Raw genomic sequence first — 22,714 nt, 5'->3', positions numbered from 1 at the left:
ATGAGTACTTGATGACATGGAGATCAAAAATACAACTAAAACTGAAAAGCCATTATTTTGAGAGACTGTCATATTTGTTTTTGGGAATCAGAAATATTTATTAAAATGAAATGCTTGTAATAACAAGCCAATGCATGATTACCAGCTGTGATCGTGTTTTCAAAATGTTTGTAAAGTTGATGTTAAAGTGATAATTCATGCTAATTTCTGTAGTCTTATTTACATCTTGTTTACAATTATACTATACTACTAATGTATGTTTACTAGCCATAACTGTACTGTTATATGTTACATTTTAATTACAGTGTTTGCCTTTTACAATCATTTTCTTACAAACTACCTCGTAAAACAAAAATATTTATGGCTAAAATATTTTGCACTGTTTGCACAATATATTTGTGATGTTTACACTTACCTATTTGAAATTAAAATGTACAAATGGACATTTAGTCAATTACCATTAAAAAGTTTAACTTTTTTGCTAAGATATTCTTGTAATCTTTTATGCAAACAAATTTAAATACTGCATAAATAATTTTAACAACAAATACTTTATATGTAGCTTTTTATGTACATAAGAAAACTATAGCATAAAGCAAAAAACATTGCCATTTACAATAATAATAGCTCAAACTTAAATAATGCGAGACCTATTGCATTGCAAATGCTTGTTTCCTTGTTCAACATGTAATCGAAACAACAAAGTTTGATGGAGTGAGAGGACTTTACATTTTGGCTGCAATTTCTGCTTACAGCGTTACACGAGTTATCATTCTGCTTGCCAGGCAGAGCTTGTTTGCTTTTTTGTGTACAAAACTGCATAAAGGAGGGAAAGTGAGGACAGTGCCATGGTTCGTTTGTGGTTCATCTTTGCATTCGGCTCTAATGCTGGGTCAGAGTCACCACTGGCTGGACTGGGTCTCTGGCCTTTCTTGCCTCCCTACTTTCTGGAAACAATTTTGCAATGCAATAGGTCACGCATTTGCGAAAGTTTAAGCTATTGGCATTGTAAATGACAATGCCTTTTACTTACCTGTTTTGATCAGTAACACATAAATAAAAGACATTGTCATTTATAATAACAATTGCTCAAACTCTTGTAAATGCATGTCCTATTTCACTTTAAATAGGCTGCCGCCATTGTCCAGGGCTGCTTGGAAAATGAAAGCGTGCATGGCGCGCTGAATGTTGCAGGAAAGCATGTTGTGCCTGCATTAGGAGAAATTCATTAACCTCTTCGCTGTGGAGCACATTCTGCCGCGGTGCGGCAGAATTTGACGCATGCGCAGAAGGGTCGGCCCCCGGCCATCCGACGCAAATGCCCACCGTTGCGTCTGACAACCGGCGGCCGTCCGACGCATCGAAGAGGTTAAAGAAAATGGTGCTTACAGACTAAATAAGACATATCACGTAACTAAAGAAGTAAAAGGATCAGTCCTCATGGGAGGTTACAAATGAAGACAATGCTGTACTAAGGAGGGACTAACAAGCCTATTAACGAATTAGAAGCCAGCATTTACAAAGCACAATGACATAAGCCAATGAAAAATATGGGCAGAGAGTGGGCGGAACTTCAAGTCCATACCCGAATACAGCATGCTTGGCAGAGCAGCACATGCGCTGCGAAGGCTCAAACCTAAAAATTGGGAGTCAAAGAGCTCTAAAAGAGGCATGGCAGCCTAAGAAGCTTGACTAAAGGGGAGGCCCAACAATTGTGAAGTATAATCAAGTGCTTGATAACTTCATAGATCTACTACTACTACTCGACTAAGAGTAACCAAAATAAGCAGGCAGCAAGATTTATTTAACAGTTAATAACGATACTGTTATTTTGGGTCATCAGGAATAAAACTCTTGCCAATATAAATTCAAAAGTAAACTTTACTTTGACTACTTGCTAGGACTACCGGTGGAGAGACACACATGCAAATCGGAACCGTAGTTATTTAGTTGGAATGAAATATTATCAGAGACCTTGGAACACCAACACTAAATTAAAGTATCTAGTACAGACACTGAGCAGTAACCATCTGTGCCACAGGACCCAAAGAAAGTGTCTTGGAAGTGACATTTGCCTTACTCAATTTCAAGAAGTCTTTATTCGATTAGTTCATCATAAAAGACATAAAATACAATATATACATATGAAACAATTAAAACAAGTATTAAATCATTTGTAACTAATCAGCTTCTTATACAAATAAGCAAAAATTTTACAAAGGGACTCTAGTACAACCATAGATCAGTTAAAAACAAGTATTAAATCATTTGTAGCTAAACGGTTTCTCATACAGATATACTAAAATTTTACAAAGGGACTCTAGTACAACCATAGATCAGCCGGTTACCGAAGACTAGGCAGTCACCATTTGGGTACTTTTAATAAGCCTGCTTCTGAGCACCCAGGCCCACCCAAGGAATTTAGCAACCCCAACAACAATAAGGGAATCCAGGTTGGTTTTTAACAATCTAGAGGCTTCCACAGCCGATCTGGTACCCAAATGTCTACAAACCGGTCTTAGCCATTTGGCTCTGGGGGCAGAATATAGAGGGCACACATAAAAAAAGTGATTCAGGCTTTCCCCAGTACCTTGACACTTGGGACAAAACCCCATCCTTTCTGTTCCCCACTTTTTAGTAAACTCCCCAATGGGAAGCGAACCGCATCTAAATTGAAAAAATAGTTTGCGGTCCAGGGGTTTAGTTATGGCATCCCAATACCGTTCTAGCTTGGGCGCATTCTTATGTACAATAAACAGTCCAGTGAGGCTGCTTGAGCTCGATTTCAAGTACATGTTGTGAATCACCCAGTCCCAATAACTTTTTTTAAGTTCCTTTTTGGAGGGGAAGATGGCTGACTCAGGCGAGGACCACAAATTGCCAAGACCCAAAGCTAATAGGGTAGCCTTGAGGTCTCTGAACCAACCGATGTTCAAGGCACCAGGGCTATTTTTAACCTCCAAGCATGCTTCAGCATAATGGTGGAGTTCTGGTGTTGTCCACAGACGGCGCCAGAATGTTAATGGACGGAGTCTTGCTTGGTCCTCCACCGAGTGGCACCCAAGGTCAAAAAGTAGGGGAATTAGAGGGGTCGACTGTGGCAAACCTGTAGACATTCTTAAGAATTTATTTTGGGCATGTTTTAGTGGGTCCAAATTGCTGCCACCCCATAATTCCGCACCATACAGGACTGCTGATAGAACCTTACCACCATAGATCTTAATGAGCGGGGACATCGGCCTCGTAAATGACCCTTTGTGTTCCTTAGTCAGTGCCCCGCCCAACTGTTGGTGTTTCAAGGTCATAAGCTCGATCTGATGGGTCCAGCTCAAAGTGTCGCTGAAGGTAACTCCCAGGTAGGTGAAGTGCTTTGTTTGCTCCAGGGGGATATCCCCCATGGAAACTCTGGCGTTTATTTGTTTGTGCCCCCTTAAAACCATAAATTTGGTTTTAGACACGTTCACCTCCAGCTCATGCTCGCTGCAGAAACTCTCGAACCTGGACAGTGCCTTTTGCAGACCCTGTCTGGTACGTGAAATCAAGAGAGTATCGTCAGCGAACATGAGCAGGGGGATTCGCATGCCCGCCAAGCTTGGGGCATCCGTGGAAAAGTTGTCATAGTACTTAGTAACCCCGTTGATATATAGGGAAAACAAGGTAGGTGCCATGACACAGCCTTGCATGACACCTTTATCCACTGGAAAATTCTCCGTCACCTCACCCGGTTTTCCCCAGCGCACATAAGCAAAGGTCTGGGCATGGAGGTTCACTATGAGGCATACCAGTATGGGGGGCATACCCATATCCAATAGGGAATTCCATAAGCCTGCCCTCGGGACCAGGTCAAACGCTGACCTAAGATCCACGAAGGCCGCGTACAGGTTGCCTTTACCCAGGGTAACTGTCTTCCAGTGCAAAAGCATAAAACGGAATGCCTGATCCAGGGTGCTCACATGAGATCGAAACCCAGCTTGTAGGGGGGTGAGGATATCGTACTCCTCTATCCATGCCTGGATCCTAGTGAGCACAAGACGGGTTATGATCTTCTGTACCGCGTCTATTAAACTGATCGGCCGGTAGTTGGATGGGACCGACCGATCGCCCTTCTTAAAGATTGGCAGTATTTCTGCACCGGCCCAGGAATCGGGTACTTTGGCGTCCGCTGCCAATGCATTTGCCAAACGCACCAGATATGGAACCCAGAGGTCATGATCCTCCAGAAATATATCCGCTGGGATACAGTCTGGACCAGGCGCTTTTCCCCTAGGAATGGCTTTCAGAACTGCTTCAACTTCCTTAGCCGAAAACACAAGAGTATCAAAAGATAATGGCCAGCTAATAGAAACATGCGCAGTGTTGCAACATCTAAATTGTTCCACAAAATGGGACACCCATTTTTGTGGTTCAACAGAAGCAGGGCTTGGGCGATCATCCTGTGAGCTACCCCACCTAAGGAGGTGCCAGAACTGCTGTAAATTCCTAGATCCACAGGCCTCGGCTAGAGATCTCCATCGCTCATCGTCCCAAGCGGCTTTGGCATGGCGTTTTGCTTCATTAAAAGCCTTCCTACTTGCTTTGATTAGGGCGGGGTTCTTTGATTTTAGAGCCTTAAACAGATCTGCGTGGGACTTTCTGCAGGCTTCATTAAACCAGTTTAGTGGTTTCTTGCCCTTCCCTCTCCCTTTATTTGCAACATACTTAATGAACAAAGATTTTAGGGACAGAAACAAGCTGGCATGAATAGCTGCGATATCTAAATTCTGAACATCACGTTTTTCAATTTCTACCAGGGAGTTTGAGACCAGAGCTCTGATCTTTTTGCGTGCTTCCACGTCTACCGAAACCTTTGGCCAGCGCACCCTCCTCATATCGTTTGTAAGTACTACCGCCTCCTGAACAAAATTAGGCTGTCGTACGACCAACCCTACAAAACTGAAATCCTTCAATTCTGCCACCAAGGGTTCATAGTCACTTTCTTGGCGCGGTTTAACAGTCATATCCAAAACCACGGGCCACATATTCATAGCAACTAAAATGTAGTCAATACGACTACTGTATCTACCATTAAAGAAAGTGTGATTACCCATCCTGTCCGAGCTAGTACGACCATTGAGTGCTCGGAGCCCCCAGTTCAGACAAAGACCTTTAATATATGTAGCTGCTTGAGACCATTTATTTATCGGGGGAATTTCAAGTTGTGGGATCCCCCAGATCTGGTCCTCTGCTTCAGTTAATAGACCATCATCATTACTTAATGGTTCAAAGCAGGTGTTGAGGTCACCCATCACCACTACATGTCCAGAATTTACATTAGAGCTTAAAAAATCATCTAAACAAGTAAGGGTGTGTGAGACTCTGCCACCCGTCATTCCCCTAGCATAAACATTAATCAACATTATATCCAACCCACTGCCTGTTCGAATGCTAACTATCAATAAATCAGAACAATCAATAGAAATTTCATTGACAGTTACACCTGCAGCTTGGCGAACCCATGTTGTGAGGCCACCCATAGCCCGACCTCTTAAGCCTTTGGTCGCGGGCTTGTAAAAATTCAAAAAACCATGGAGATACACTGGAGGAATTGCCCAAGTTTCTTGAAAACACCAAATATCTCCTAGTGAGATGAACTCTACCCAATCAGGGATACATGTACGAGATTCTAAACCTGCGATGTTCCAACAACCCATAACAGTACCCTTGTTGTACATTTGCTCACACAGGTTAGTAATCTCAATAGGGTGAGAATCATTAGACTGGGAAGGGGTTGCTTCAGGCACAGAGGCAACCAAACTCGTACCCGGCATCATCAAACCCGCAGCCCCGACCTGCAGACATGGCTCTGGGTTTGCACCCGCTATAGTAACACTCATTGAGGGCAAAAGAGTTAATACCATATCCAGTGTACCTGTCCCCACTCTGTTAGTTGTACCCTCCTCCATACAGTTACAGGGATACTCAATATAACTTCCAGTAGTGTTTGGTGAGTTAACCAGATCAACCCCCCCACCCATGTGATCCGGGTTAGATACATCATCACTTATCGACACTGCTGGTCAATCATTTGTCGATAACCCTGATAGGGGGTCATAAAGGTTCCTCAACGGTATGTTCCAATGGTCTTTGGGATTAAGGCTAGTTGGATGATGATATGCTGGGTAAAAATTAGGGAGCTGTTGGACCTGAGGAAAGACATGGGTGAAAGGAACTATGGGGTACAGAGGATTATTTGGAACAGAATAGTTCGGTATGACTGGTGGGCCAGGAAGTTGAGGTTTAATTTTAGCCCAGCCTGGTGTTTGCGGGGGACAATTATAGCTAGATTGGGTGTAGGAACTGTACCGTTCCTCAGGGTTAATTTGGGGTCCATGAAAACTAGATGTAAAGTTGGACCATTTGAGGAGGCTTTTGGTGTTTTTAACATGGGGTTGTTCAGTTGGGTTGATCAGGGTCTCAGGATAGAAATAACTAAGGTTCCTGGTGGAAACCCCTCCCTCATGTTTCCCTACAAACCAATCTGAGATGTAAGATACTACTCTGTTGTCCCTAAAGTTGATGATAACTATATCACCCTCTATATCCTTTGGACGAACCCCCACCCATTGACATCTTCTGACCGAGACAATATCCCCATTAAGATGTGCAGGAAGGGGTCTATTTGTCTTTAGCCAAAAGATGACTTTATTTTTTAGGCTTTCATTGTTTTCCCGATCCCCATCCGAGACTGGTGGCACACCCGTCATTACAATAACAAAATTCAAAGAGTCCGGTGGCAAATCCACATTATGCCTCCTTAATGGGGGTTTGTGGGGATTACCAGTAAAGGGAGCCGATTTACCCTCCCCTTTCTTTGGCTGTTTCACAATTCCCTGTGGCGGGGGTTTACTAACGACCACCCTGGGATTCGCGTTGGCCGTACTAGCTGGTCTTGGGGGTTTAACAGCCACAGCCGTCGCTTTATTTGGAATAGTGACTGCATTGGTTACACTATTAGGATGTTGACTGGTATTAGTATTTATATTACCTGCCATGTGTTTAGTACTTTGTGGGTTGATGGAAACACCCTTGCCCTTAACTGAGGTTGAGGGTTGTATTAACTCAGAGGACACCAATAGGCGATCCAATTTGTCACTCATAATCCTAACACGCTCCAGCAAAGGAAGCATGTATGATTTGATGAGCTTCTCTATGATGGCGCAAGACGCCTCACTAAGCCCTTCAGTATCTAAGGCGAGAACAGGCAAGTTTTGTATTTCTGGCGTCGGTAACTCTACGTGGGAAGGAATTGGTTGACCAGGAATAGCAATTGCTGGGGGTGATGGTACAGTTTGGCGATTTTGGCCTTTCCTTTTAACCCCACCCTTTCTCCTTCTTTTTCTCGGGAGGGAACGCACCACCCTCTTTACATCATCAGACTTAGTAGCAACGACGCCCACACTCTTCAGAGGTAAGTTCTCACCAGGTTCGATACAAACCAGTGAAGAGTTGGGCACCATGGGACAAGGCCCGAGGACCTTAGGTTGGCTATCTGGAGTATTTGCATCAGCAAAGCTTGAGTGATCAATTGGAATACAAAGTAACTGATCACCACTTGATGCACTAACACACGGCGGCGAAATAATAGGAAACCTAAATATGCTGGGAATTTGGTTGATATCTGTACCATCATCCTCAATCGAGCTCAGCCCTCGGGTGTCCGTAGCCTGAGTAAGATTTGAGTCTGAGGGGAAGGGCAATTGACTTCTCTTCAGTTGCTCTATTGAGCGTCGTCGCACAGCTCTTCTCTCAGCAAGAAGGAGATCCCTGTCTACATCCTTGGTGCATTTTTAAAAAAATTTATCAAGAGGGCCAAGTGGGAAGGTGCCCACACCAGGGGGGGCTGAGTGACTCATATCGAAAGGGGAATAACCAAGGAATGTTATCTACCCGTTAATAATACCTTATAACGATGTTAGCAGCGGCGAGGCAGTGGGCAGCCAACAAGAGAATAAATAATTAAAATAACATCAACATTACAAAGAAAATGACAATACCCTGGCCCAGCCCGGCCTCCTGCGGCCCCGGACGGCCACAGACGGTCCCGCCCTTGTCCCGGGTTTCTCCCGCGCGCTCTCCCGCGCTGCGGGAGTACAGGTGACTAATATCTAGTATGCACACAAGAGGTGGGAAGGGAAGGAGGGGTCGGGGAGAGCGGCCCAGGTGTTGCTGATCCGGGCTGGCGGGCGCTGCTGGGAATTGAAGTCCCAGGTAAGCACACGCACTCGCTCGCAGCCCCGTGTAGTCACTTCCCTCGGCTTTTCCTTTCAAGGACCTTCAAGCGGCTGCTACAAGGTACTCCACACGATGCGGGACCCGCGGAGCGGGTTCCGCGAGAAGTAGGATAATAGGCAGGTCAGTCCCAGAACGGGTGGTTTCAACAACAGCAAAGCGTCCCACTCGCCGTCCCAAAGGATGTTGATTATAAGGGCTCGGTGGAAGGGAAGGAGGGGTCGGGGAGAGCGGCCCAGGTGTTGCTGATCCGGGCTGGCGGGCGCTGCTGGGAATTGAAGTCCCAGGTAAGCACACGCACTCGCTTGCAGCCCCGTGTAGTCACTTCCCTCGGCTTTTCCTTTCAAGGACCTTCAAGCGGCTGCTACAAGGTACTCCACACGATGCGGGACCCGCGGAGCGGGTTCCGCGAGAAGTAGGATAATAGGCAGGTCAGTCCCAGAACGGGTGGTTTCAACACCAGCAAAGCGTCCCACTCGCCGTCCCAAAGGATGTTGATTATAAGGGCTCGTGGAAGGGAAGGAGGGGTCGGGGAGAGCGGCCCAGGTGTTGCTGATCCGGGCTGGCGGGCGCTGCTGGGAATTGAAGTCCCAGGTAAGCACACGCACTCGCTCGCAGCCCCGTGTAGTCACTTCCCTCGGCTTTTCCTTTCAAGGACCTTCAAGCGGCTGCTACAAGGTACTCCACACGATGCGGGACCCGCGGAGCGGGTTCCGCGAGAAGTAGGATAATAGGCAGGTCAGTCCCAGAACGGGTGGTTTCAACAACAGCAAAGCGTCCCACTCGCCGTCCCAAAGGATGTTGATTATAAGGGCTCGGTGGAAGGGAAGGAGGGGTCGGGGAGAGCGGCCCAGGTGTTGCTGATCCGGGCTGGCGGGCGCTGCTGGGAATTGAAGTCCCAGGTAAGCACACGCACTCGCTCGCAGCCCCGTGTAGTCACTTCCCTCGGCTTTTCCTTTCAAGGACCTTCAAGCGGATGCTCCAAGGTACTCCACACGATGCGGGACCCGCGGAGCGGGTTCCGCGAGAAGTAGGATAATAGGCAGGTCAGTCCCAGAACGGGTGGTTTCAACAACAGCAAAGCGTCCCACTCGCCGTCCCAAAGGATGTTGATTATAAGGGCTCGGTGGAAGGGAAGGAGGGGTCGGGGAGAGCGGCCCAGGTGTTGCTGATCCGGGCTGGCGGGCGCTGCTGGGAATTGAAGTCCCAGGTAAGCACACGCACTCGCTCGCAGCCCCGTGTAGTCACTTCCCTCGGCTTTTCCTTTCAAGGACCTTCAAGCGGCTGCTACAAGGTACTCCACACGATGCGGGACCCGCGGAGCGGGTTCCGCGAGAAGTAGGATAATAGGCAGGTCAGTCCCAGAACGGGTGGTTTCAACAACAGCAAAGCGTCCCCTTACTCCATTTATTGCAAACATTGGAAATTCTCGGGAAGCTTTAATGGATCTGTTTGCCTTCTGTCCCTTATCTGTGAACATTGGGAGTGCTTAGAAACCGGTTAAGTTCTGATAGTGAGTTTAATTAAAAACACCATGACAGGATCCCCAACTATTGAGTGGGCATGCCACTGGGGTAGGGTGGGCTGGCAGCAATACCTAAACCCACTTATTGATGTGATCCTGTTGACTTGGCACATAATCCTCGCTTTCCTAAGGTATTTTGGTGATAAATTGAGAGCAGGGCCCAAAACACAGTCGCATTTGCATGGTGGCCTCAAGCAAGCATTCCTAGAGTGCTACATAGGTTATTTTACTTGGCCTAATTGCTTGATCTTGGGCAGATCTTTTTCTCCCTATGCCTTTGTGTCAATTGTTTCCCATTGTCTGAGAACTGCTAGATAGACTCCATGCATCAAATTAGCTGAGAACATATTCCCGGAACATATTTTACATTCAAACATGATTTTATCATACTTAAATGCCGAGGCGCACATGCTGCTCACCCAGGGCCCAGGCACACCCCCATAGTTCACAGGGCCCAGGCACAGACCACTGCACTCAAATGGCCCATGTACAAAATGCTCCAATCAACAGCCAAGGCACACACATGCACTCAGAAGACCGAGGTACACTAATTATACAACAGTGCAATAGAATAGACACCATGTGCTCGCTATATCAGATCACCTTAAGAAAAACTTTGATCTCTTTTTGCTTCAAAACTTCTACCAACGTCTAGCGATTTAGGCACCAATAGGACTCGAATCCTCAATTGAGGAAAGTCCAGTCTCTCTGTGACTGTCAATCCTAGTATGCAACACAACTCCAACTCTGACGCTAAGCATACCACAAACAGCATAGCCCAACAGCCCCACTACCTGGAGTCTGGCTGCCCAAAACTTTGTCTGCCTCCTCTTACCTCAGGTCTTGAAGAGTTACAGAACCAAACAGAAATAGAGGATCTGGGAAGCCTGCTACCGAAAAAATGGATGAGGGCAGACAGCAAGAGTGTGTCAGGGTCTGTGACAGCGGTTTGTCATGCAGACTAGTGAGGGTCCCTGAAACATCCATCGACAAAGATTCATACACCACAAGCTATACACCGATGACTTGTTTGCTGCCTCTCCCTAGGTACAGCTAAAGAGAATCTCCTAACTACATTAAAGGAGGGAAAGTCAGAAGACCATACTAACAGCACCACTAGCTGTCTTCACTTCTTGACACAAAAGGGACGTACAGTGACATTATGTTGCAGCCTATCTATACGTGTCTACAGACGTACAGAAATGTTTTGGTCAGAAATAGAGGATTATGTTAGACTCTTTTTCAGTCAGTTTTTTGCTTGGCCCAGGCTTAGCCCTGGAAGGCACTAGCTCACTGAAAGCACTGCAAATATAGGTAGATCAGACACACTCATGCACATACACATGAACACAAAGGAGCACATATAAAAACACACAAAGACACACCCACACGCAGACAAACATTCAAGCACAGACAATAATACACTCAATAAAATACGGGCAAATTGACAGGCACACAAAAACACCCTCTCACATGCACATAAGCACTCACAAGCAAGGACAGTGCTGCCCATGAAGACACACACAGCTGTGCCTAAAACATGCAGCGATACACATATCACACAGAAAAGCACACAGACATAGCGTGTGAATTAGAGAAAGATGGAGATGATCAAAACTCCCTTGGAGATCCTGAACATTGCACTTAGCATTCACAGGCTCAATAACCGCAGACAGTCACACACGTGCTGCAAAGGAAACGCATACACATGCCCTCATGCGTACACACAAAAGTGTTTAGCCATGCACATACTGCCACACATACATGAACACATTCAGCCACAGAGGTAAGCACACATAGAACGTCATACATGCACAGTAAAACATATGCACAAGGAAGGATAGGCAGTCAAACGTATGCACAAACGTACTTACACTTACAAGTAAGATCTCACACATTTGAATGATGAATGCGCAACACCCATCAGACAGAAAGAGAGGCAAATGCAGAGATGAGCACATAAACTAATATATATACACATACCCATGCATGAACGCATACACATATATCCTCATTTGTAATGTTACAGGTCCATTGTTTCCGTTAATGGTGTTTACTCTTTCATTGACAAAGAATAGTCTTATTCAATGTCGTTAAGTATGGTTGGATTATACTGCAGTGAAGGAAATGGAATTTTAGAGAATACTTTTCTAGTCCTCTTCTTTTCCAGTTTTCTCCGTTTGATGCGTCATAGACTTTCTTTATTGTTTTTGTGCATTTGCCAGTGACTCTTTACTTCTCAAACAGCAGAACAGGTGCTCTTCAGTGTCTTCACTAAGCCCATTGTCCATTTCCTTTTATCAGTCGCTTGTTGCAGACAGTGCAGTGGGTTTCTCTGAAAGAATCTTATCAAGTTTCCTTTCTACCTTTCTGCTTGTCTGCATGTTTACTGACTTTAACAAGGAGCACATCAAAATATGGCTTTTATTGAAATGTATACAATGGCAACTTCCACAAAGACTGTAGAGTAAATTCTGGGATGTTACAGACTAATGTGCAACTTCCTGGGGCGCCAAAAGTCCCCTCTGGGCTCTGGGCCTACATAGTCCCTGCTGTGTTCCCACATCTGGAGTGCATCACTGCCATCCTTAAAAGCAGTTGAAGGCTCAGTAAAGTGGGTGTTGTGATGACTACCTTTCCTTTAGTTCCATGTCCTTCGCCCCCCTAAAATCCCTGCACTATGAGCATAGCAGAACAACCACATTTCCAAACTTGACCTTTCTGTACAGCTTACCGAGTCCATTTTTCCTACAGACACCGTTAGAACAATGGTGGAAATATAGGGGGTGGGAGGGGGGTGGGGGTAATGTGGCGGTACGGCCAGAACTGCAGAACTTGGTGCAAGGGAACCAGGTATGAGTCTTGAAAAATAAAATTATGTGACTTTGTATAATGTAACTGTTGCGCATGTAAAGCATTCCAGTACCTTTGGGTTGGCATCATGCTATATAAATCTGCACAAAAAAAATGCAATCTGCTGACCACTTACTTTACAAATGTCTTGATTGACCCTGCTTACTTGGCTAAACCAAGAATATTCTTTCTCTCTTTCCAGAGGGGCGTTATCGAGTTTGAACGTTTTTGGTTCTTTCTATCTTAAATCTTCCACTTGGTTTTTGATATCTCACTGTTTACGCTCAGTTTATTGTCGGAGCAATATGAGTTATAATGCTTTGAGTGTCTCTACAGGCTTTGTCATAATTTTTCTGTTCAACGTGTAGTCAATGGCTTAAAGAATAGGAGAAATTACCCGCGTGGAATGTTTTCATCCTTTGACGTTTTTGCTTTTTTGTTATTTGTTTTTATGTAAACTGAAAATGTTTGACTCTGTTCTTGTCTAAAGGTATTATATGTTTGTCAACAGCATGGACGTACGGAGGTCCTTCCCCTCACCGTGATCTACTGTTAATGCCAAGGGCAGAGTTCAGGGTCTCCAGGCGGAGGGAGGTGGGGGGAAATGCAGGGGTGCTCATCTTCCTCTTTCCTTATTTCACTCACCTTGCCTGTGTGGACTGCATCTAGTATTGTCAGCCTCTCTAAGAGCCTGACATTAGTGACTGTACCGCAACACTCCCGCCTTTCAAATTCACCGGCCTGTAAAGCCTGAGATGTGACTGGTTGCTTTCCTTATAGGCAAGTACACACCTGAACATCGAACCGTTAAGGAGTGGAGCCATTTGGAATTGGTGGTCTTGCAAGGGTGCCACCAGCCCTAATTCTCCTAAATGCGTTCCCAAAAACAACCGGTCTATACGCCCTAATGTCACCATGCTTTTATTGCATGTTTTTCAACAACAAGAACTGGAAAATCTAATAAGTCTGGCTTGCATTTCGAGTCTTGACTGAAATATTTTTAAAAACAAACCTTTTTACAGTAATAGAAAGTTGAAGAAAAAGCAACTATGAGACAAAGAATAAAGAATGTAACGTGTGATTAATTGACACGCTTGTGAGATGTGAAATAGTCCTTCATACATTGCAATGCCAACAGGAGGTGATGATACATTAAACAGCCAATAACGTAAACGGAGAGAAAGAGCTAAGAATCCGGTAAAGCTCGGCCCACTATTTATATATTTTAAGGACCTGGATACAATAGGTCAGGGACGACTGCGCAGTCAAGACAGACCTTAAATGCACCCCCCTCCAGCCCCGCACTAAGGGGTAGATTTTACAAGCCCCTTGCGACACTTTTGCGTCATTTTCCCCACGTTAAAAATGACGGGAAAGTGGCGCAAAGAGCTTGTAAATCTGCCCCTAAAAATGAAGTAAATGCGCGCATTGCTTGAGAGCTACGCTTAGAGCGTTAGGTGAAAAGGAGGTTAAGTGAGGAGAATTGATTTTTGCGAGCAACAGAGAAAAGAAAGCATGCATCAAAATTAAAAACATGGTGATACACGTTCTATTCCAAGAACCTATCTACATTCTTAATAAGAATATTACAACACAACACATGGTGACATTAGGTCGTATTGCCGGTTTTGTTTTCGCTTTCGCACTCGGAGAAAGCGTGACAATACTTCTTGTAAGCGCTTCGAGCTTTCTTTTCCAAAGAGAACCTGTTGTCATCTGCAGGGAAGCGATAGCAGTTTATAAATAGGGCCAGCCCCGCCCCTCTCGCGCGCACGCCCTTTCTAACAGTTTATTGGCAGGCGACGCGCGTGAGTCACGCCGCTGCCTGCATGCCCGAACACGAGAGACGGCGAGCTACATGTCAGGGCAAGTCCCGGCTCGCACGCCATAGAAACTGCACACAACCACAAACGAAACACAGTCATACGCACTATTCTTCAAACACCCAGGAGGGCCATTCAAAGCTGCTGCAAGTCGTTTATTTTTAAATCGGGTTATTTAAATATGTTGCCAGCATTCCAAACATAGAAACCAAACTAGTTCATTCATCACTGCTGCATTGTGAATTGGCTGGACGCGGACCAGCCCTTTCCGTGTGAAATAGCACACGGAATAAAATGTTGAATCATCTTTGCCAAATGCACAATTCTACCAACCAGTAGAGCATGTCTTCCCTTTCAACCACAAGGTGCCCCAGCTCCCTGGGCGTCCCGTTCCCACGAGGAGAGCTGGAAACCAGAAACTTCAGTCAAAGGCATGCTGGAAGCATTCTTCCCTTCCCAGGTGCTCACAATGTGCTCGGAATTAATGGTTTGTTTGAACTGTCTTTTGCAGCATGCATCTGCTTCAATATTCTGCTGTGTTATATAAGTATCTTCGTAGTGGGCGTCTACCTTATTCAGGGGACCACATGCATTGATCTGATACGGGCCCGCTTTATCTTCAGATGGCTTGGCAGGGCCAGCTGGGAATTATTTCTACAGCAGAAATCTGGCATGGATTCTGAATAGGGTGTATGGTTCTCGGCCCCACTGGTGACCCGGCGGACCAGTGGACCGTCCCCCAGGGGCTAAATGACCCTCTTTGCCTGATGGCGGATCTTTATGTTCTGAGTATGGGAATGTGATCACATCAGCAACAGTTTTACTACAGATTTAGCAGGTCCTAGTGTCCTGACCAAGGTCCAAAATATACTGAACACCCTATTCTCCCAACCAGAGATCTGCCTAATTCTAAAACACCCACGGCTTGATTCATATGATCCCTTTAAACGAGATTCTACCAGAAAGTGGCCAAATCGCCAATTGTGCCCCCAGCAGTTCTACCTTCTTATTAAGAGTTCCTTGCAGGGTGGATATGTCGCCTATGGAGGTTCCTTGCTTAGGTTCACTGTGAACTCGCCACACATGGTGGAATATCAGCCATCTAGTCTTGTTGGATGTTAAACTTGCATTTAATTTTCTCCATTTTCATCATGGTGAGTGCTATCATTCAAACCGTTTCCCACAGTCACAAACAAAATATAACCCTATTTTCATACCTTGTGGCATGTCCTGTGTTTTGGTTTTCAATATATGGTCACCCCTTGTAAGAGAGTCTAAAAATCTAGGCTCTGACCTGTAACCCCAATTTAGGGATACATTTTCAGTACCCACATTTGGCGGCAGAAATTGGATAAGCAGTGATGGGTATTGGTGTATTTGTAAAGAGCAGTTCTCTCTCCAGTGACCAAAGCAGCCACACCCCTGCTTGATGGGGCACTTTAAATATGGGGGATGTTTCACTGACACTTTCGCATTTGACAACTCCAGATTATCCTGCAAGTGTCCAATCTGCCTTTCAAAACATATTGCGCGTCCTTTGTCAATTAGAAACATTCCCTGTGCCCTTCCGGGAAACCTACATACAGAGCCCTGTCCTTCCTCCACACATAGTCCAAACAATGCCTGGTGCCTTTTGAAAAGACTAACAATTTTTGGTAATGTGATCTATAGTCTCTGCGGTGCCTCCCCAATCCGGTTGTGTCTTGCCTTCCATCGCCTTGTAAATTCAAAACATATTGACATCTCAGCCTCAGTTTAGAAACTTATGTGATGTGTTCTACATTCAAAGCACATGTTAAGTCAAACCCTCCTTGCCTTTGCACACCATGGTAAATGCAAAATATACTTGGTCCACAGTCACTACACAGTATCCTAGTCCCAATCCTGTGATGTACTGCCCTACCAAACACAAACATGCCTACAGTCTTACCACCTCACTGACAAATCAAACCATGCCTGGTGCCCTGTTACTCACTCAAACATAGACTATCACAAAATCCTACTTACCACTCACAAATAGCACACAGCTGGTTCGCTTCCAAAGGCTTCAATCTTGCCCTTGTGATGTTCATTTATTGGTAATGGCTAAACGGGAGACCATGCTTCATGAGTGTAACACACAGTTGCACCTTATAGTATTACTGGCATCACACATGCACCACCTATGAGAATGCCCACGCCAAGAATGAAAAAGCACACCTGGGGTCTAGCATTAGTGAGGGCCATTATTTTTTCTGCCAAAGTTTTATTTATCATCAACATGATTTCTTCTTGCACAGTATTTGCAAGGACCATTATCTGTCCTGGCACATTATGCAATTGGTAGTAGTTTCATAACATAGAACCTATGATGAAGAAAGTATAAGCGCTTAGATTCCCACAAGTCTTTTGTGTTTAATAAACAGCTGTCTTGTTCTTTGTGGTGCTGTGCGTGGTGACCTTTCACTGGTTCCAAAAGTGCCACTTACTGCAGTGCCTTCTTCCTGTAGTCCAGCTGTGCATTGATCAGCCTCTTCTAACCATACGGTAGGTGTCCTGAATGATTGTGGTGAATAATATTTCTTCTGATTCAATGGTCACTATGGGCATTGTTCTCTTGGTGCAGTCTATGTGATGGGCATTACTTCTCATAGTATATCACTTACTCTGTTCTTTATATCCTGCCACAATACTTATGGCGAGCTCTCTTTCCTGTGCTGCAGCACTTACCAAGGGCATTACCATGGCTTTAGAGGTATTTTTTGAACAAATTCATCTTGCGAGCATACATAGAAAATTTGCTTTACGTTATGCAGCATTTAAAAATATTTATTGAGGATGACCCCCGTTCTTCTCAGACAGCCCCTCTGGATCACTTACTCCGGTGCGCTCGTTCAGAGGCTCGACGACTGCTCACAATCAACGCCCCTCTGATTCGGGGTGCTGTGGTCAGCTGCTGCTTCTAACAAAAAGTAAGCGTCTACACTTGGTGCCTTTTCTGAACTGTACATCTCAGGTCCTGGGGCACCCTCCAACTGTAATGTAATGTATGTATACTTGTAAAGCGCACTGTTACCTTGTTACGTGGCGTCCTGGCACTGTATACCGCTGGGTAACCCGTTCTGGCTTTCTCTGTGAGAGGGCACCCCAAGGTGAAGCCAGGCATCCTCGGCGTTGTTGGGGCCGTGGTGGAGATTAAGCAAGCTATTGCCCAGAGTTGCAGAGTGGGACCCATGGTTAGCGTAGGCACCTAAGCGAGAATTATCAAGTCTGCGGACATTGACCCAAGACCCTGCCGCGTCGGGAATTAAACCCTGGTCCAGGGCCGACCTCTGCTTCAGGGTCTGCCGCTTCTAACCACTGAGCCACACTTCTCCACAACTCTAGTCTGGACTACTCCAGTGCTCTGGACGCACGACTGCCCACCTCTGGGAGGGTCGCATCCAAGAAGCATGTCCTGCAGCGGTTCGATTACTCTGTACACAGCAGTCAGACAGGCTTTTGCCCTCTAAACTTTTCCACCTACTTCTGGGTCAGAACTCTTTCCCTGAAGCTGACCCTTTCCACTAGTACTGCTCTTTGCTAGAGGCCCAGGTGCCCACTTCTGAGCACGAACATCTCTCCAAGACTCCTACTCTTCGTTCCCACTCCTGACCCTGACCTTCACCGCTGGTCCTGACTCCTGCTTTTCATCCTGGCTTTTACCATGCTCACTCAAGCCCATGTCCTGTGTGTGGACTTGACTTTAACTCTTGTTCAGCATTCTGTCAATCATCTGTTCTTTTAGCATTTGTCTCCCTATGTACAGCAGAACACATTACTTTTATTATTTAATATAGAACAAATAATAGTAACAACAGAGCGCCCAGGCCATTGGAACTGGCATTTGGCAGCATTTGTTTGGGGCAGTGGGCGGTGCAAGCCGCAGGGGCTCCTAACCAACACCTTGGGACCTGGCACTTATATTTTTCCAAATTAAGCATTCCCCCCACCAGGCCCTGCCTTCTTCCAGTGACTTCTTGAAAAGTGATTCCAAGCTTTGAACCTCGGGCAGCTTTTTGGCTTCCTCTTAAGCTTACAATGAAGACAGCGCTCCCCCGGGCTCACTGCTTTATTTGTAATTGGATTCGGATTCGGAGTGCTCGCTCCCCTTTGGATGACCCAGCTGTATCTCACAGTGCGTGGGGAGCGGGGCCAGTGCCAGCCGCTGGGAGAGGCCACGGGATGACTGAGCATTGGCAACAACCCAAGGCCATGCACCGACCTGGCAAACGCGATGCCAATCCAGCCTTCCCTCGAGTAGCCTTTTTTTTTAGTTTTCATGTAAGCCATTCCATTTGACAAAAAACCCACAAAACTATATAACCTGGTGGCCTAGGAATTACTCACTATACACATGTAAACACTCCCTCCGTAGACATCTGATTTATTAAGATAAAAATGATGTCCCACTTAAAACAGCCTCTACTCCTTCAATGTAAGTTAATTGCCAACAGAACTACAGCCTGCGCCGCCCCTGTTCAGTGCATTCTTCAGGCTGCAGTGCTAACACAGTTTACGTGCATAAGCCGTTAGAGCCTGCATGGGGAATCTCCAGAGTGCCTGTCACAGATTGCTGTGTTCTTTTTATGTGCTTAGCGCTCGTCTGCGATTGGTGTGGCGCTATGTAGCAGGAAGGCTGCCCAGGCCGCCAGCAAGGCGATGACACATTACATCATTAAATTAGCACCTGTCAGAAGGACAATTTAACTGCCTCAGCCTGGCCCAGAGATTATAAAAACACCCTCGGTAATGTTTCTTAGGCAGTAGGGACGATGGACTGAATGAGTCATGCGCTTTATAAATACACCTACTCAGTCTTTGGCCCATACCTAACCATATCTAGTTTTTTCTCGTCTTAATTCTGTTTGCCCTCTGACCAGGTAGTGTCTCCTTGAGTGACTTCACTGCTCCTATTAAAACAATATATGGTTATTGAGCTTACCAAAGGTCAGGGACGCGCTTCCTTGTCGCACTTTGAGTCATTTACGCTTCGATTCTGGCGCCGGTAATCTTAAAGAAATAAATATATGCCCAACTGAAGGCTGCTGTGCCTGCCACGTACCAGCCTTGAACCCAAGGTCAGGGCGGGTCCCCAGTTTTATTTCTATGTGAAGAGCGCACTGTTCATCCCACAAACTTTCAGGCTACAGAATGGCACTTTCCATCCTGTTCTTGCATGACATTAAACGCATGGAGTTGGTTCATTCTTGAAAATATGACGTCAATGTGGTGTTAACGCAATGTTTCTTAAAACTGTATTTTTAGATCTCGCCTACCAGACCGATTTCTGCTGGAGAACTGTTCCTTCCAATCTATTCCATTTACTTAGAGGGGGCTTTGGGTCAACCCATTGCTCATGAAAGGATGGCTTTCATGTCTCTACCACTCACTGCTTAATTTTAGCCGGTGGTTGCAGGGGGTGTGGGGGCTCATTGGCACTTCTATTTTGTACACATCAGACATCGGCCCAGAACAAGAGAAAGAAAAATATAAAAAGAGGAAAGGAGGAGGAGAAATAATGCGGTAAAACAGTGACAAAGGGAGAAAGCAGGGTTGACATAGAATAAGCTGGAGCGAGGCACAGGGGTAGAGTGTGTTTGGTGATATATTAAAGATGCAAGAGGTGGAGTCAAGACGTACTGCAGTGCAAACAACAGCATCTGAGACAAAATGTAGGCCCAGCAGTTATTATGTTACAAATTAAGCACTGCTCCCACTTCCCTGCTCCCGATTTGATTGCTTTCCTTTCAATGTTTCTGTACGCATCCCACCAAGGTGCATATCGGTCTCACAGTATTCTTACTGGATGATGTATGTGTGAATCTGTTGGCATAATGCCTTGCCTTGGAGTGCAATTTTCTCTCTCTCCCACTGCCCCCCTTCTCTCCACCATCCCGCGACCCCATTCTTGTCCTCAACCAGCAAAGTCTTAACGTGTATTTTTAAAGAGCACGTTCATCCAGGGGGGTAGCTTGACGCTGAATAACAGGTGTTTATTGTGACCCAACTCAATAGTACACATTTTATCGACCTCAGATGGATGAAAGGCTGAGTGGAACTGCCAGGACTTGAACTTGTGACCACGAGGTCAAACACAGGCCCCCACAGTGGACGCATTAGTCTACTAATCCACCAGACCCAATTTTAAAAGTCTTGCACCCCAAATCCCTTTGCTTGTTTTTGCCATCCTCTCCGTTACTGACAGGCAGCCATTTTAAAATTGTTTTTTGACCACTCCAAGATTTCTGCGTGCATGTGACGTGGGCTGCTTCAAATGTTTTACTTTTATTTTAGGAAATCCCATTCAAAGATAGCCGCATCCAGGGTGGCCATCCTTGAACTGGATTCGGTAAAACATAACAAACTGTATTCAAAGATGGCTGCAATGGATGCATATGCGGTGACCATTTAATGCCTTATTTAATATCTAAAAAGAAATCTCAATTACAAGACAGTTGCTGCAGATGTGCACACATTCATGTACCTATCCAAGATAAAAAAAAATGATTTCATGGTGACACCTTTTCCAGTGCTTATTAAATGTTATGTTCCAGACTGAATCATTTCCACACATTGTCCAGGTCTTCATTAAAGTACTGCGTCTCTCTATGTTTAATATTACTATTTCAAAAACTGACATTGATTTTTTAAATCGGGATCAAATGCATTTTCTAAAAACTGAGTATTTGATGGTTGGTTGCCAGTAACAGCCCACCCATAACCAATTGATTGTCATATTAGCCAGCTAGTATCGAATGATGCTGACTGCCTCATCGGTAAAGAACTATGGCCTGGCAAATTGCCTACCGGGTAAAAAGCTACAACTATCCTTAACGTATACACTGCAGGGAAAAATATAGGCTCAGGACCAGCAGTGGTGATACAGGAACCTACAGATGTTTGGTTTGGAAGTGAAAGAAATTGGGTGGATAGTACCTTGGGCCTTCTCTATCTTGTGTGATCTGCTAGATATTTGACAGTGCCTCAAGAAGCCCCCTTCCATCATCATTGTCCTAACCGCTGGGCCGGGCTCTCAAAACCACTTGAGTTGTACCTGTTGTTTTCTATCGTGTGAACAAATGCGAACACACTGCCTTTGATAAACCTATGTCTCTTTCTTTCCAGTGGTAAACATGTGTTCCTCTGGCGGCAAATCCCTGGAGCGTGCCTGCAGCAGGAAGGTGTGCCGAAAACTCTTTGGAGAAGTCGACCACGAGCAGTTAAAAATTGATGCTGAGGAAATTATGTCTTCCTGCTTGGAGGAGGCGAAGCAGAAGTGGAACTTTGATTTCAAAAATGGAATCCCCTTGGAAGGGGACTTCAAGTGGAAGGTGGTGGATGCCACAGGGCCCCATCAGCTTCCTCTGACAGGAGACCTCAAGGGACAGAAGATGGGTGAACCATCATGCCATGAGCCACAGCCAGTTAGTGGCCAAGCTACGCATTCTTCTACACCTCACCTTGACCAAGGGGAAGAAGGCAATGGTGCAGCTGTGGCACCGAGTGAAGACAGCGTCAATGTAGCACAGACACCAGCTCAAGTCGGTAGCGATGGCGCTCAGACAATGAGCTGTTCTTCGCACACACAGTCTTGCACCTTACCTGTTCCAGAGGAAGCTAGTGAGCCAGGCCAGACTCTGGAATCAGCAGAACATGCAGCAGCCTCCAAGCCATGCCTCAAGCGAAAACAAACAACCCTGAAAGGTAAGCCTCTTTGCAGTGGCTAATGTCTTGAATTTTTAATTTTCATACGCATGCAGTTACATAAGAAGTTCAGAAATACTATTTCTAACCCCCCTCCTACGACAAGAGGTGCCATAAGAGAACACTTTTGAAAACATGAATCTGGTTTTCCTGAACTCACAAATTTTAGAGAGCCCCACTGTATCAGGATGTGGTAGACTACCTTTACCCACCTCATTACATCAGCCGTATCCACGTTTCTTTTATCAGCTCACTCTTTTTTAATATGGCCATGTCCATAACTTTGAGAACCGCACTTTATTGAATAATGTTTAGTGTACAAACAATCCCTGTGCGGGTGTTCACAGTTCCAGGGGTTTTAGAAACGAAAGTTGATGTACTCTGGGTTTCCATTGTAATGGAGAAGGCCTGGACAGACTGTAACAGTGCTGAGATCTGTAGCAGGCGCCACGCCTTTGGTGCTGGGCCCACTCAGCAGAGACACATTGTCTGGTCTGGAATTTGACCGGGACTGGCCACC

At 45.5% G+C, this 22,714-nt stretch overlaps 1 protein-coding gene across 3 annotated transcripts in view; it reads left to right on the top strand.

Moving 5' to 3' along the window:
- Positions 1-22,714, top strand: part of LOC144755332 (uncharacterized) — a 37,067-nt gene that overhangs the window by 3,961 nt on the left and 10,392 nt on the right. For all 3 annotated transcript variants that reach the window (XM_078644137.1, XM_078644138.1, XM_078644136.1), the window contains one exon: positions 21,616-22,194. In XM_078644137.1, coding sequence (XP_078500263.1) covers positions 21,616-22,194 — 579 coding nt within the window. The remainder of the gene's footprint in view (positions 1-21,615; positions 22,195-22,714) is intronic.

Source organism: Lissotriton helveticus, chromosome 5_1 (genome assembly GCF_964261635.1).
Source record: "Lissotriton helveticus chromosome 5_1, aLisHel1.1, whole genome shotgun sequence".
NCBI classification, from domain to species: Eukaryota; Metazoa; Chordata; class Amphibia; order Caudata; family Salamandridae; genus Lissotriton; species Lissotriton helveticus.
This window is presented reverse-complemented; position numbering and strand designations above follow the sequence as displayed.